At 37.2% G+C, this 15455-nt stretch overlaps 1 protein-coding gene across 6 annotated transcripts in view; it reads left to right on the top strand.

Annotated features, from left to right (window-relative positions):
- The window catches only part of AKAP7 (A-kinase anchoring protein 7), a 141315-nt gene extending 128446 nt beyond the window's left edge, over window positions 1-12869 (top strand). For 3 of the 6 annotated variants that reach the window (XM_007190860.2, XM_007190863.2, XM_057528278.1), the window contains one exon: window positions 10849-11861. In XM_007190860.2, the coding sequence (XP_007190922.2) occupies window positions 10849-11045 (197 nt within the window). In that variant the 3' untranslated portion in view covers window positions 11046-11861. Of the gene's footprint in view, window positions 1-10848 lie in introns of all 6 variants that reach the window. The other 3 variants (XM_007190859.2, XM_057528277.1, XM_057528276.1) reach the window with 2 other exon arrangements.
- Window positions 12870-15455: the final 2586 nt, after the last annotated feature.

Genomic DNA, 15455 nt, shown 5'->3' with positions numbered 1-15455 from the left:
CCTGTTGCTCCACATTCTCACCAACATTTGGTGTTGTCAGTGCTCCAGTTTTTGCCATTCTAATAGTTGTATAATGATATATCATTGTTTTAATTTACATTTTCCTGATGACATATGATGTGGAGCCTTTCTTCATATGCTTATTTGCCATCTGTATATCTTTGATGAGATATTTATGAAGGTCCTCAGCCCATTTCTATAAATTGAGGTATAATTGACATATAACATTATATTAGTTTCAGTTAGGCAGCATAATGATTTGATACTTGTATATATTGCAAAATGATCACCACAATAAGTCTAGTTAACATACATCACCACACATTGTTACAGGATTGTTTTTCTCATGATGAGAACTTCTATGATTTACTGTCTCAGCAACTTTCAAATGTGCAGTATAGTATTGTTAACTATAATTGCCAGGCAGTACATTACATGCCATGACTTATTTATAGCTGGAAGTTTATGCCTTTTGACTCCTTTAACCCATTTCACCTACCCCCAGCCCCCCACCTCTGGCAACTGCTAATCTGTTTTCTGTATCTATGGGTTTGGGGGTTTTTTTAATTCCACATATAAGTAATATCGTACAGTATTTGTCTTTATCTGTCTGACTTATTTTACTTAGCATAATGCCCTCTAGGTCCATCCGTGTTTTGACAAGTGGCAAGATTTCATTCTTTTTTATGGCTGAATAATAGTCCACTGTATGTATGTACCACAGTTTCTTTCTTCATTCATCCATTGATGGACACTTGGGTTGTTTCCTTATCTTGGCTATTGTAAATAATGCTGCCTTGAATATGGGAGTGCATATAATCTCTTTGAGTTAGTGGTTTTTTTTCTTTGGATAAATACCCAGAAGTGGAATTGTTGGATCACACGGTAGTTCAGTTTTTAATTTTTTGCAGAAGCTCCATACTGTTTTCCATAGTGGCTGCACCTATGCACATTCCCAGCAACAAGGATTCCCTTTTATCCACATCCTTTCCAACACTTGTTATCTCTTGGTTTCTTTGATAATAGCCATTCTGTCAGGTGTGAGGTGATATCTTATTGTGGTGTTGATTTGTAGTTCCCTGATGATTAGTGATGTTGAGCTTATGTTCATGTACCTGTTTGGCCCATTTTTAACCAGATTGTCTGTATTCTTGCTGTTGAGCTTTTAGAGTTCTTTGTATGTTTTGGATAACAGTCCTTTATCAGATGTGTCTTTTGCAAATGTTTTCTCCCAGACTCTGGCTTGTCTTCTTATTCTCTTGACATTGTCTTTCACAGAGCAGAAGGTTTTAATTTTAGTGAAGTTCAACTTATCAATTATTTCTTTCATGGATCATGCCTTTGGTGTTGTATCTAAAAAGTCACTGCCATCCCCAAGGTCATCTAGCTTTTCTCTTGTGTTTTCTTCTAGAAGTTTTATAATTTTGCTTTTTACATTTAGGTCTATGATCCATTGTGAGTTAATTTTTGTGAAGAGTTTCAGGTCTGTGTCTAGATTTATTTTTTTTGCATGTGGATGTCCAGTTGTTCCAGCACCATTTGTTGAAGAGACTGTCTTTGCTCCATTGTATTGCTTTTGCTCATTTTTCAAAGATCACATTGATTACACTTGTCTGGGTCTATTTCTGGGCTCTCTGTTCTCTTTCACTGATGTCTTTGTCTATTCTTTTGCCAATACCACACTGTCTTGATTACTGTAGCTTTATAGTTAGTCTTGAAGTTGGGTAGTGTCAGTCCTCTGCCTTTGTTGTTCTCCTGCAATATTGTGTTGGTTATAATGTTTATTTTTGCCTTTCCATGTAAGCTTCAGAATCAGTTTGTTGATATTCACAAAATAATTTGCTGGGATTTTGATTGGGACAAATGAGAACTTTTAATGTGTTTGCACTCTTTCTCTTAGATCTTACATGGCATTGTAATGAAGATTTTTTTGGTTCTCTTTTAAAAACTATTAATATGATTTATTCTTGTCAGGACAAATAGGCACCTAGATATTGGCATTGGGTGGAGGGTGGTAATGGTTTCTGGAGCCCTTCATGTGATATCAATTAAGCAATTATTGGGTCAGCTCACACATAAAAATAGCTGACCCACATTAATGTTGACCTTAAATTATCCCAGTAGGTAGCACATATTCTTGCTACCACAAAGGAGGTCACTTATTTTCTTTTTTATAATCAGAGATATAAATTTTATCTATGTGCTGGCTTGGTATCAGCGATCTCAGGTAATATAAATAAAAGGCTGAATCTTGGGTACATACCGTGGATTAATGATGTTACAACTCTTACAGAGAGTGGAATTGCTTCCTTCAAATTTGTTGAAAAGTTTCTTAAGTCTGTTCTTTTAGGGACACTACTATGTTTGGTGGACTTGATAGCATTTCTCATTACCTTTCTTTTATATTTTTAGTATTCTCCTAAGAAATTGATTAAAAATATTCTGGCGGGGGATTTCTAAAAAAACAGTGTCAAAGAGAAAGATTAATCTGTCATTTTAAATAGGTATGATAGTAAGTAACCTTGGTAGACCAAGAAAGAATATTTTTGTCGAGAGGGTGCCGCATACATTGGGAATATTTTTTTAACATAAAAAATGCAGACATTTTATTTTATTTTTTTAAACTTTTTATTTTGTACTGGGATATAGCCAATTATCAATGTTGTGATAGTTTCAAGTGCACAGCAAAGCGACTCAGCCATACATATACATGTATCCATTCTCCCCCAAACTCCCCTCCCATCCAAGCTGCCACATAACATTGAGCAGAGTTCCCTGCGCTGTACAGTAGGTCCTTGCTGGTTATCCATCTTAAATATAGCAGTGTGTACTTGTGAATCCCAAACTCCCTAACTGTCCCTTCCCCCAGCCCTTCCTCCCTGGTAACCCCAAGTTCCTTCTCTAAGTCTCTGAGTGTATTTCTGTTTTGTAAATGAGTTCATTTGTATCATTTCTTTTTAGATTCCTCCCACTGGGAATATTTTTTGTGTGTACTTTTGTTGGAATATCGAACGATAAATCATGTACCTTGTGGTGACACATTGAACTGCCATTGTTAACTAGGCTTCAGGTAAAAGGAATGCAGCCATTTATCTTAGAGGTCACTGTGGGAGACAGATGACTTTATTCAAGTAGTGGTCAAAAGAAAAATACTTTAATCTTAAAATGCCTCTTTCAATCAAGCTGAATTAAGTCTACTGAAAGTGGGAACACAAAAAGTCTCACTGGAACGAAGATATGCATTTCTTGAATTGCTGCATTCTCGCAGGGCTCTGTGACGAGCCTTCCAGTAGGCTTTTCCCTGGGCCAACGTTGGTAGTCTGAGGATGCTTTGTGGAAATCATAGGTGGGGCAAGAATCCAGGACAGATCTGAGAGATTCATTTATAAATTTATTTTTTGTTGATTGGTTAATTAGTTTGTTATTGTAGATAGTTAATATTTGACCCATAGGCTGGATATTTTGGCATACTGACCAGGTTCATCAAGCAGAGTGAGTGGATGGAGATTTTTCACATGGATATTTGGATTATTCTGGAATTCTCTGTTCTCAATTGAAATTTAATATTAAACTTAAATTTCTGGCCATGGTGTGCTATCCTTATAGGAAAATAGGAACATTTAAAAAGTGTTGCTGCTGCCTGCAAGGACTTTTAGTCCACAGTTCCCTTGAGCTAAATATTTATTGAGCTCTTATTGCCGTGCCATGGAGTAGCAGAGCAGGAGATAACCGAGAAGACTAGGACATGGTTTCTGCACTCAAGATGTGTCTTTAGCAGAGCAGATACTGAATCAGTAGTTGGTGAATAAATACATTGATAAGTAATGCTCATAATTTGTACAGAAATTAAAAAAGGAAAACCGGCAGGACTTAGCTTTGTTCTCTGCTGTATCACCGTAGGCTAAAATAGCCGGGTATATAGTACGTCCTCCATGCACCCTTGTTGAATGAATGACCAAGCAACCATGTACTACACATGTAATCAGAGTTATAGTAATCCAGTGGAAGCTCATCCCTTCTGTCTGGGTTAGTCAAGGAAGGCTTCATGGAGTAGACGGGAGTTTAGTTGGTGAGAGAGAAGGAGGACTGCCTAGAAATAAGGAATGGTAAAGAGGTTCCTGAGGAGATGCTGGCAGCTGACAGTGGAAGTGCGACAGTAGTAGGTGATCACCAAAGGTAAATTTTGGAAAGCCTTGGAAGGCAAGTTTAAATTTTCCTGTAGAGACAATGGAGAGTAAAAGGGATATTTTAGAAATATTAATCCAGAGGTGTTATACTGGATGCATTGAAGCGGGGAGAAATTGTGAAGGGCACATGGATAAGACTTGGTGATGAAGTGGGTTGAGTAGGGAAGGGAAGGAGTTAAAGATGGTAATAATCTTGTTTTGAGCTTGGTTGTCTTGGTTAATAGTAAAAGCATAAACAGAAATATGAAAGTCAGAAGGGAAAATTAACTTTTTGTGGGAAGATTTTTGTGTTTTAAATTTCTTAATGTTTGAAGTAATGGGACACTTTATTGTGTACTGAGAGAAATCACTGAAGCACACACTTTTTGACCTGATATGCTTCTTGGAGACTGAGTAATGATTAGACTCAAATCCAACCCTATTATCTTACTGGTGATATATCAGTAATATGATGAGTGATGTTATCTTAAAGCTGACTGGGGTCAGGAAGAGCTTCAAGAATGCAATCTCTGGCCTAGATGCAGAGCACAAATAGGGTGGCAGATGTAGAAAGTCGTTTACAGTGTATTGAAGGGTACTTAAGAAGTATTTCTTCGTGTGAAGTTTGATTTTCCCTCTTAAATTTGAAGAGCCACTATAAAATAGTTCCAGGTAACACATCTGGAGGTACATCTATACAGTATAAACACTGTGTTGTAAGATTAATAGAATTCTTTAAATATTAGGCAATATACTCATTCATTCTTACTAATAAAAATAGTCTTAACTTGCTCCCCAGTATGGTATTAGTAATGAATTTCTTTATCTTTCTTTAAACAATATCTTGACATATTTATTTTAGTAAATTCTATATAGAGATCACTGAGTTAAAGCTTACTATCCAGGACTTTTGGTCATGGGCCTGGAGTACCATATTGTCACTTTTGAGGGGAGAGCAGTTGCTAAGGCCTCCCACTGTAGCGTGTCCAGATGGGCCTTTAACCCATCCCTCTTCTGCTTGGATGTTGCTAGGAATGATGGTTATAAGCATAATTGGCCTCAGACATGTGTTAAGGAGAAGTGGTGGGGCTCAGAAGGAGGGTTAGGAGCCAGTTCTCACCCTTGGCATATATGCTTTTGTATTCCAATCCCTGTTACATGTGAGGTTAGAAAATAATGTCCATCTTCCTGTTCACACCCTCTGTGTCTGCCTGTCCCAGACCTGAGGTCGTAAGTGCGGCATTGGGCTTTTGGCTTCTGGAGGTCATGGGTGATATTCCAAAACTGAGCTGATGTTTAATGTGTGAGCGTTCTAATTACTTCTTTTTTTCCAGCTTTACTGAGATATAATTGACATATAACATTATATAAATTTAAGGTGTACAGTGGTGATGACTTGATACATTTATATATTGTGAAATGTTTGCTACAATAAGATTAGTTAACATATCCTTCACTTCACATAATTATAATTTTGTTGTTATGCTGAGAACATTAAAGCTCCACTCTCATAGCAACTTTCAAGTATAGGATCCAGTATTGTTAACTGTAGTCACCATGCTGTACATTAGAGCCCCAGAACTTATTCATCTTATATCTGAAAGTGTGTTCCCTTGACCAACATATTTTCCAGGCCTATCCCCCTCAGTTCCTGGCAACCTCCATTCTCCTGTTTCTATAAGTTCAGTGTTTTTAGATTCCATATGTAAGTGAGATCATACAGTATTTGTCTTTTTCTGACTTACTTCGCTTAGCATAATGCCCTCAAGGTTTATCCATGTCACAAATGGCAGGATTTCTTTCTTTTTAATGGCTGAATAATATTTCATTGTATATATATATACACCACATTTTCTTTATCCATTCAACCATTGACGGACACTTAGGTTGTTTCCATGTCTTGGCTATTGTGAAATATGTTGTAGTGAACATGGGAGCACAGATATCTCTTTGAGATAGTGATTTCATCTTCTTCAGATATATCCCGGAAGTGGGATTGCTGGATCACATGGTAATTGTATTTTTAATTTTTTTGAGGAATTGTCATACTGTTTTCCATAGTGACTGCATCAATTTACATTCCTACCAGTAGTGCACAAGGGTTCCCTTTTCTCTACATCCTCACCAGCATTTGTTATTTCTTGTTTTTTTTCATAATAGCCATTCTAACATGTGTGAAGTGATACCTGATTGTGGTTTTGATTTGCATTCCCTGATGATGAGTGATTTGAACACCTTTCCATGTACTTGTTGGCCATTTGCATGTCTTCTTTGGAAAAATGTTTATTCAAGTTCTCTGCCCATTTTTAAATAGGATTTTTTTGTGTTTTTGCTATTGAGTTGTATGAGTTCCTTATATATTTTGAATATGAACCCTTTATCAGATATGTGATTTGCAAATATTTTCTCCTATTCTGTAGGTTGCCTTTTCATTTTATTGATTGCTTCTTTTGCTGTGCAGAAGCTTTTTAGTTTGATGTAGTCTCACTTGTTGATTTTTACTTCTGTTGCTTGTTGTTTTGGTGTCATATCCAAAAAAGGCATTGCCAAGACCAAAGTCAAGGAGCTTTTCTCCTCTCCTATGTTTTCTTCTAAGAATGTTATAGTTTCAGGCCTTAAGTCCTTAATTCATTTCAAGGTAATGTTTGTGAGTGGTGTAAGATAAGGGTCAAATTTCATCCTTTTGAATGTGGATATCCAGTTTTCCCAGCACTACTTATTGAAAAGACTGTCCTTTCCCCATTATGTATTCTTGGCTCCACTGCCAAATATTAGTTGACCATATATGTGTGAGTTTATTTCTGTGCTCTTGATTCTGCTCCATGGCCTATTATATGTCTTTTTTTATACCAGTACCATATTGTTTTGAAATCAGGAAGTGTGATGCTTCCAGCTTTGTTCTTTCTCATCATTGCTTTGGCTTTTGGGGGTCTTTTGTGGTTCCATATGAATTTTAAGATTTTTTTTTTCTATTTCTGTGAATAAATGCCATTGTAATTTTGATAGGGATTGCATTGAATCTATAGATGGCTTTCAATAGTATGGACATTTTAATGATATTAACTCTTCCAATCCATGAACATGGGGTATTTTTCCATTTGTGTCTTCTTCAATTTCTTTCATCAGAATCTTATAGTTTTCAGTATATAGATATTTCACTTCCTTGGTTAAATTTATTCCTAAGTATTTTATTGTTTCTGATACTATTTTAAATGGAATTATTTTTAAAATTTCTTTTTCAGATGGTTCATTGTTACTGTATAGAAATGCAACTGATTTTTGTATGTTGATTTTGTATCTTGAAACTTTACTGAATTCATTTATTAGGTCTAACAGTTTTTTTGGGTGGAGTCTTTAGGATTTTCTATACACAAGATCATGTTATCAGCAAACAGAGACAATCATACTTCTTCCTTTCTGATTTGGACGCCTTTTTTTTCTTATTCTTGCCTGATTGCTCTTGCTGGGGCTTCCATTACTATGTGGAATAAGAGTGGTGAGGGTGGGCACCCTTGCCTTGTTTCTGATTTTAGAGGGAAAGCTTTCAACCTTTCACCATTGAGTGTGTTAGCTGTGGGTGTGTCATATATGGCCTTTATTATGTTGAGATATGTTCCTTCCATACCCAATTTGTTGAGAGTTTTTATTATGAAGGGATGTTGAATTGTGTCAAATGTCTTTTCTACATATATTGAAATGATCATATGATTTTTATCCTTTATTTTGTTAATATGGTGTATCACATTGATTTATTTGCATATGTTGAACCATTTTTATATCCCAGGGATAAATATCCCTTGATTGTGGTGTATGATCCTTTTAATGTGCTGTTGAATTTGGTTTGCTAGTATTCTGTTGAGGTTTTTGCATCTAAATTTATGAGGGTATTGGCCTGGGGTTGTTTTTGTTTTTTTGTTTTTTTTTCTTATAGTATCCTTACCTGGCTTTGATATCAGGGTAATGCTAACCTCATAAAATGAGTGTGGGAGTGTTATGTCCTCTTTGGGTTTTTGTTCTTGTTGTTGTTGTTTTGGTGGTTTTGTTTTTTTTTTTGGCAGAGTTTGAGAAGAATTGGTATTAATTCTTCTTTATTTTTTATTTTATTTTTTTTTGCCATTTTACGGTTTTCTTAACACAAACAAAACATGCACACGAGCTGTCTATTCATTTTCTTCGCTGCACAGCCTGGCGTTGGGCTTGGTGACTCTGATGGCCAGCTGGGCTGCTCTCTCCACAATGGCTTTGCAGTTCTTGGAGGAGACGTTGTGCGCAATCTCAGCACAGTAAGATTTATTGCACATCAGCTGTTGGTAAAATTCACCCATAAAGCCATACTGTCCTGAGCTTTTATTTGTTGGAGGTTTTTGATTACTGATTTAATCTTAAATTTGTTATTGGTCTGTTCAGATTGTCTGTTTCCTCATGAGTCGGACGTGAAGGTTGTACGTTTCTAGGAATTTATCCATTTCTTCTGGGTTGTCTGATTAGTGGCCTATAATTGTTCACAGTAGTCTCTTATGATATTTATTTCTGTGGTATCAGTTGTAATGTCTCCTCTTTCTTTATAATTTTGTTTGAGTTCTCTCTCTATCTTGGTAAGTCTAGCTAAACATCTGTTGTTTTTGTTTTATCTTTTGAAAAAAACAACCCTTATCTTCATTGATCTTTTCTACTGTTTTTCTATTTTCTATTTCATTTATTTCTGCTCTGATTTTTATGTCCTTCCTTCTGCTAACTTTGGGCTTAGTTCTTATATTTTAGAGATGTCAAGTTAGGTTATTTTTTTAAAGTTATTTATTATTTATTTTTGGCTGTGTTGGGTCTTAGTTGTGGCATGTGGGATCTTCGTTGAGGCATGCAGGATCTTTCGTTGTGGCATGTGGGCTCTTTGCTGTGGCCCGCGGCCTTCTCTTTAGTTGTGGTGTGCAGGTTTTCTCTTCTCTAGTTGTGGTGCACAGGCTCCAGGGTGCGTGGGTTCTGTAGTTGTGGTGTGTGGATTCCAGAATGCTTGGGCTCTGTAGTTTGCAGCACACAGGCTCTCTAGTTGAGGCACGCAAGCTCAGCAGTGTGGCGCGTGGGCTTAGTTGCCCCGTGGCATGTGGGATCTTAGTTCCCTGACCAGGGATCTAACCCACGTCCCCTGCATTGAAAGGCAGATTCTTTACCACTGGACCACCAGGGAAGTCCCAAGTTCGGGTTGTTTACTTGAGATCATCCTTTTTTCTTAGTGCAGGCATTTATTGCTATAAACTTCCCTTTTAACACTACTTTTGCTGGATCATAAGCTTTGGTATGTTGTGTTCCCATTTTTTGTTTCAAGATATATGTTTTTAATTTCCCTTTTGATTTCATCTTTGACTCATTGGTTGTTCATGAGTGTTTGTTTAATTTCTATATGTTTGTGAATTTTCCAGTTTTCCTCTTGTTATTGATGTCTGGTTTCATACCATTGTGGTCAGAAAAGGATACTTGGTATGATTTCAATTTTTAAAAATTTGCTAAGACTTGTTTTGTGACCTAATACATAATCTATCCTGGAAAATGTTACGTATGTGCTTGAGAAGAATGTGTATTCTGGTGCTGTTGGATGGAATGTTCTTTATATGTCTCTTAGGTCCATTTGGCCTCAAGTGTAGTTCAAATCCAATGTTTTTTTATTGATGTTCTGTCTGGATGATCTATCCATTGTTGGAAGTAGAGTATTAAAATCCCCTGCTATTATTGTAATGCTATCACTCCCTTGAGATCTGTTAGCATTTACTTAATATATTTAGGTGCTCAGATGTCTTTGCTTCCAGTCATCTGCCTTCCTGGATCCATAGCTCAGTGGAAGGAGATGAAGGACTGACTGGGCATGAGAGACGAGCCCCCTAGTTTTTTTTTCCTCAGTTAAGGGAGACAAGAAAGAGAATGAGTGGGAAATGTGCAGCATTTGAACAGATGACAACCAGCCCTTTTACAGAAAAATGAAAGGATAATTTAACCTTGATCATCACTAGCAGGGAAGCAAAATGGCCATAAAATACTAACATCTAGTAATTTACTGTCATAATCCTAACTCTTCCTCGAAGAGTTTCCTATTTCTTAAATTGCAGTGATAGCTCTGAAATTAAAAAGAATATTAGTTTTACAAGCTTATTTTAACCATTTCCTAAGAGTAGTAATTGCCTTTGTCTTCATGGGAGGGCTGAGACTTTGTTAACAACCATCCAGGCCAAGGGTTATAAAATTACTGATCCTATGTGGCTAGTTGATTAGGAAATCTCAATTACCTGACATTTGGTAGTGGCAAAGTAGAAGCAAATACATCTTGTTGGTGATTTCACATGTCTGAGGCTCCAGGTGGTGGGTATGTGGACTTCAGTAGTAGTAATCACTTTTGGATGAGAGAAAAACAAAAATCCCATGTAGAAATGGGGAACTTCCAGCATTGCTAGGTCGAATATTTTTAGATTGGGGCTAATGAACTGCTTTTCAACCTGAAGTCTTCAGGGACAGGCAGTCTCCTGCTTCTGCAAATACCAAATGAAAGGCCAAGCCAGTATTCTTGGATTTATAGATCCAGTTTACCAGACTGAAGGACACTTGCTCTTTGTAACTAACTGAACTAGCTGGCCCCTGCATGCTGAGTTTCTATGGCAATATGATCTCAGTGACCTATCTTCTCTATTGTGGAATGTAGGTGATAAGAATGGAGGTGAGCCCGATGATGCTGAACTGGTAAGGCTCAGTAAGAGGCTGGTGGAGAATGCGGTGCTCAAGGCTGTCCAGCAGTATCTGGAAGAAACACAGAACAAAAACAAGCCAGGGGATGGGAGCTCTGTGAAAACTGAAGAGGCTGATAGGAATGGCACTGACAGTGACAACAACAGGAAATGAGACCCGAAGGCAGGCAGGCCCCCGCCGCTCCGTGAGAAGCATCCCTGCTCCCCTCTGCCAAGTCAATGGACTAATTTGCATTGTGCTATTTAAGTGTCTCTTGTCCAATCTGTGGAGATTGCCTAATACTTTCATGATTGATGTGTTTGCATTCCTGAAACACAACAGAAGAGAAATGGAGTGCTGGGACTATCAGAGGAAATTAATTTATGAAGGAAGAATGGCCCAGGTTTTACTTGCCCTCAGCCGAGGCTGTGGGAGAGAGGATTTTGCGTGATGCCTCGTGGATTCAAAGGGCATGGAAGGGGCCTTGCCGTAAATGGAATACTGCCATTTATATTGCTTAGCAGGGCATTTGACTACTTTATCTGAGGCCAAAACACACACAGAGCTAACAAGTGCTATGATTAAAATGATCACTGTTGAAATTATTATCCATATAGCTAGTCCATAATGTTTCATGTTTGTCCTATGTGTGCTGTCGCTTATGCAGTGATCTTTATTTACAGTAAGTTTGTTTCATGTAAATGATATATTTTTGGTGAAATGCAACCTTTTCTATAAAATGTGGGCAGCATTTTAAAGGTTTCTTTTTAACCCTCTTTTGATAAGTCAGTGTGCCATATTTAATGTTTTTCATTGGCATTTGTATGTAAAATGTATCATATAATTTTTTTTCCATAGGCCAGAAACCTATTGGAATCCGGGACTTAATTAATGAAGCTTTGCGTCGAGAGAGGATGGGTCTGCAGTCCAAAGTGAAACAGATAAAGGAACTTTTATTAAAGCCTGAGACTCAGGCCAAAATTAGGAGGGAGCTTTTTGAAGGAAGATTCATTAACAACAGTAATGAAGGAAATGATGTTGATTTCAGCGCAATTTTGACGTAAGCTCTACATTGCTATCGTGGTACCAGAGTTTATGAAATCTTTTCAGCTCATTAAATAGCTCTTTGGTAAATACCACAAAAGTGTTCTGATAGAGTCTGCACAACAGCAAACCAACATTGGTAAGGAGTTAACAATTTCTTACGAAAGAAAACTGATTCTGCACTGTTATTTTTAAGCTAAACTTGTGTTTTAGAATGTTTATCTCTATAATACCGAGGTTCATTTTATAGAAAGGACTTCTTAATTAGCCATTGTGAGATGTTCGTTGGGTCCTCACAAGTAAAATATACAGACCGTGGAAAATCATTTACAGACAAAAAAAAAAAATACAGTATTTTAAGGGTAACTTGTCTCCTGTTGACATGATTTTTGTTGTTAAATCAAAAGAAGCATTGTTCACATGTATCTATGCCTAGTGTTACTTTTAATGAGACTTTGAATGTTTTTTGATCACTAGTACTTGAATGAACATTTATAAATGTAATTATTGCAGTCACTGGTTAAGAATGTTTTATAATGTCCATATGTGTTATTTTTCAGTGATCAAAATGTAATTTGCTTTTTCATTTCTTAATGAATGTTTGGGATTTTTATTTTCTACTTTTCTGAAGATAAGCCCCCGGTCTTACTGTATCCCTCATAATCTGAATTTGTTTGCACTGGTTCATTTTTAAAGAAAATTCTTGAAAAGTTTCCCTCCCATAAGATAATCACTGGTAACAGCTTTTTCTATAGTCAGTGTAAAATTGCTGCTACTAAGAGATCATGATGGAGGGGGAAATTATTAGAGATCAAATATGTAATCATTTCAAAGATAAAAATCCAGTTTACTCATGGATTTTAGCTATTTTTTCACTGGGTAAATTATACTACATTTATTTATAAGTGAGTTTATGCATTTTCATGCCTGTTAATAAATGTATTGTTTTCCCTTGTTGCCTTTCTTTATTTTTTTGTCTCACTCTTAGAAGCTGTTGGATCTTTGTGAATATAGTGAAGTCAGAAACAGGCGCTGTGATAGTTTAGTGTTTCTTAGCTTTTACATTTTTGTCCTTCATGCTAAGATAGCACAGCTGGCAGAGCACCTTTAACCTGAGACTTTTAAAGCTCTTCAAATCAGTCAGCTTCACAGAGGATTAACAACAGAACATTGAAGGCAAAGAAAATCTCAATAGCATCTCATAAACTGCTAACAGTGGGTCACTGAAGTGATGTCAGTAGCAGAGATGAAGAGAGAGGGTCCATCCAGATGGAAAGACCTGGGAGCTGCTTACCAGGAGTCCCTCCTGGGGGCGGAGGGCTTTACTGTTTGTAGATGGCTTCCTTAAGTCAACCCTCGAAGTGGGAAGCAAAGATATTTGGGGGCTTGCCTTGTCTTTTAAGTGAGGAAACAGTCCTAAGGAGATCAAGTGCCATATCCAAGGCCATTCTGCTGCTAGGGCACAGGACCTGAACTACAACCCAGGGCTCCTCCCAGAACCTAAGTTAACAATATTTCAGGAAAAATAGCACTTCTTAACATACATCTATAAATCTCTTTATCCTGAAGGAGCTACTCCAACCCTTCCCAACAATTTGAAAGGCTTAAAAAAGTATCCTTTTTGCAATCTGGGGTTACATGCCCCACTGTTCTTTTACTTAAGAATCATACCTCCCATTTGTTAAATACCTGGCTGTGAGCGAGGTGATTTTGGCACATTATTACATTTCTTCCCTTCAGTGACCCTGTTAGGAAGTTACTAGTTCTGTTTTACAGATTAGGAAACTAGGAAACTGGGGCTCTAAATGGTTAAATGGCGATTTATAAAGCTAATAAAAGGTAGGGCTAAATTTAAACTTGCGTCTATTCTACTTCAAAGCCACGCTCTTTCCACAATGCGGCAGTTCCTCTCTCCACCGAGTACAAATCATTTCACAAGTTAAGGATGTGGAACAAAGGGAAAGTCACTTTCTTTTGACTAAACCAGCTCCCTTGCAGCCCTGAAGTTCTATGAACGTAGGAGCGTGGTCAGCTGATATGACAGAACTGGAAAAAAAAAAACCCCAGATATTTAATTTAGGGATTAAAGATTCCAGTTTTTATCAGTGAAATCTTCATTTAAGCAGGTTTACAAAGACAATGGAAAGTGTACAGTAAGATAAATCTTCTTCTTGTTTCCATTTAAAAAATCTAATTAAGACATTAATTTGCAAAAATCAAAGTTTGGGATCAGAAATATATGAAATGACTTTTTCCCCCATTAGTCAACGTCATAGAATAATTGCTCGTTGGGTCACATAGACAGACTATGTCGTCCTAAGTTGGTATAGTATGTCATGTAGGCTAGTGTCTGACAGGGAGGCTGCGTGGTTGGTGAAAGAGCATTGGTTTGGTACAGGAGGCGGACCTGGGCCCACCACTGACGATGATTCTGAACAAACCAATTCACTTCTTTGTATTGAAACAGTGCGGTGCCAGGTGGTTTCCAAGGACCCTAGACTCTTTGTGACTGTACTTCGATGCTAGTCCTGCGGATGCCATGTCCGGGACAGCTACCCATGTTTGGGGCCTTCTTGACTGGGCTGCTCTAGTGCATCTGTTGTCTACAGGAGACTCAGAATTCTAGAAGGCTCTGTCGACGTCACATAGGGAAACCTAGTGGCACATATTTACATGTATAACCAGATTCCAACATTTTCAGTCACTGGTAAGATAGTAGATCCTATATGAATAGTTTAAGGGATGTCAAAAAAGTAATATTTTCAACAGCAGGGCAAGATTCTGCCAGCTTTGAACTTGGTCCCATTTATAGCATCCTAGATCATTACTGTATTAACCTACTTTTCAGTCTAAACTAACTATAAGCCTTTGAGATATACTAGATTTCTATCTAGAGCATACTTAAGATTCAAACTATTCACTCCAAAACCCCAAATGTGCTTCTACCTGGTCATTCCAGCAGCCAGATGTTCCCGTAGGGAGGTAATTACAGTAGTTTTGACTTCACACTCTAGATGTTATTTCAGACATAAGACTAATAAGGTATGTTTGCACCTCTATACTTGATCATCAATTCATAAACTAGCTATCAGATAATGTAACAAATTAAGAATTTATTTCATTATATAATCAAAGAAAACAAACCTATAGTATCTCTAAACCTAAATTGATGAATGGATAATCTATCATCATCCATTATTTTCATCACTTTCAAGCAACAGTTTTATCATTGAACAAATTGTGGGTGCCTTCCTGAATAACAGGTTTTCCAGTTAGTCATATAAAAAATAAATAAACCCAGTGTACTCTAAAAAAAAGTTTCCCAGTCCCTACATGAGTTTGATGGCAGTACACGTTCTTAACAAGACAAACCCCTGGATTATTCATTCACAGTAAAAATGAATATTAGAGCAACCCAGTCTGAGTCAGTGAATTTAAAATTCTGATACTAGCTAGAGCATTTCTTTCCTGGATCACTATTTTGGGGATAAGAAAGCTTGTTTATAAGGTAATTTGAGAGCTGACGGAAGGTGCTATTAT

The sequence above is a fragment of the Balaenoptera acutorostrata genome, chromosome 14, assembly GCF_949987535.1.
Source record: "Balaenoptera acutorostrata chromosome 14, mBalAcu1.1, whole genome shotgun sequence".
NCBI classification, from domain to species: domain Eukaryota; kingdom Metazoa; phylum Chordata; class Mammalia; order Artiodactyla; family Balaenopteridae; genus Balaenoptera; species Balaenoptera acutorostrata.
The sequence above is the reverse complement of the archived record's forward strand: the minus strand, read 5'-3'. Positions and strand labels throughout refer to the sequence as shown.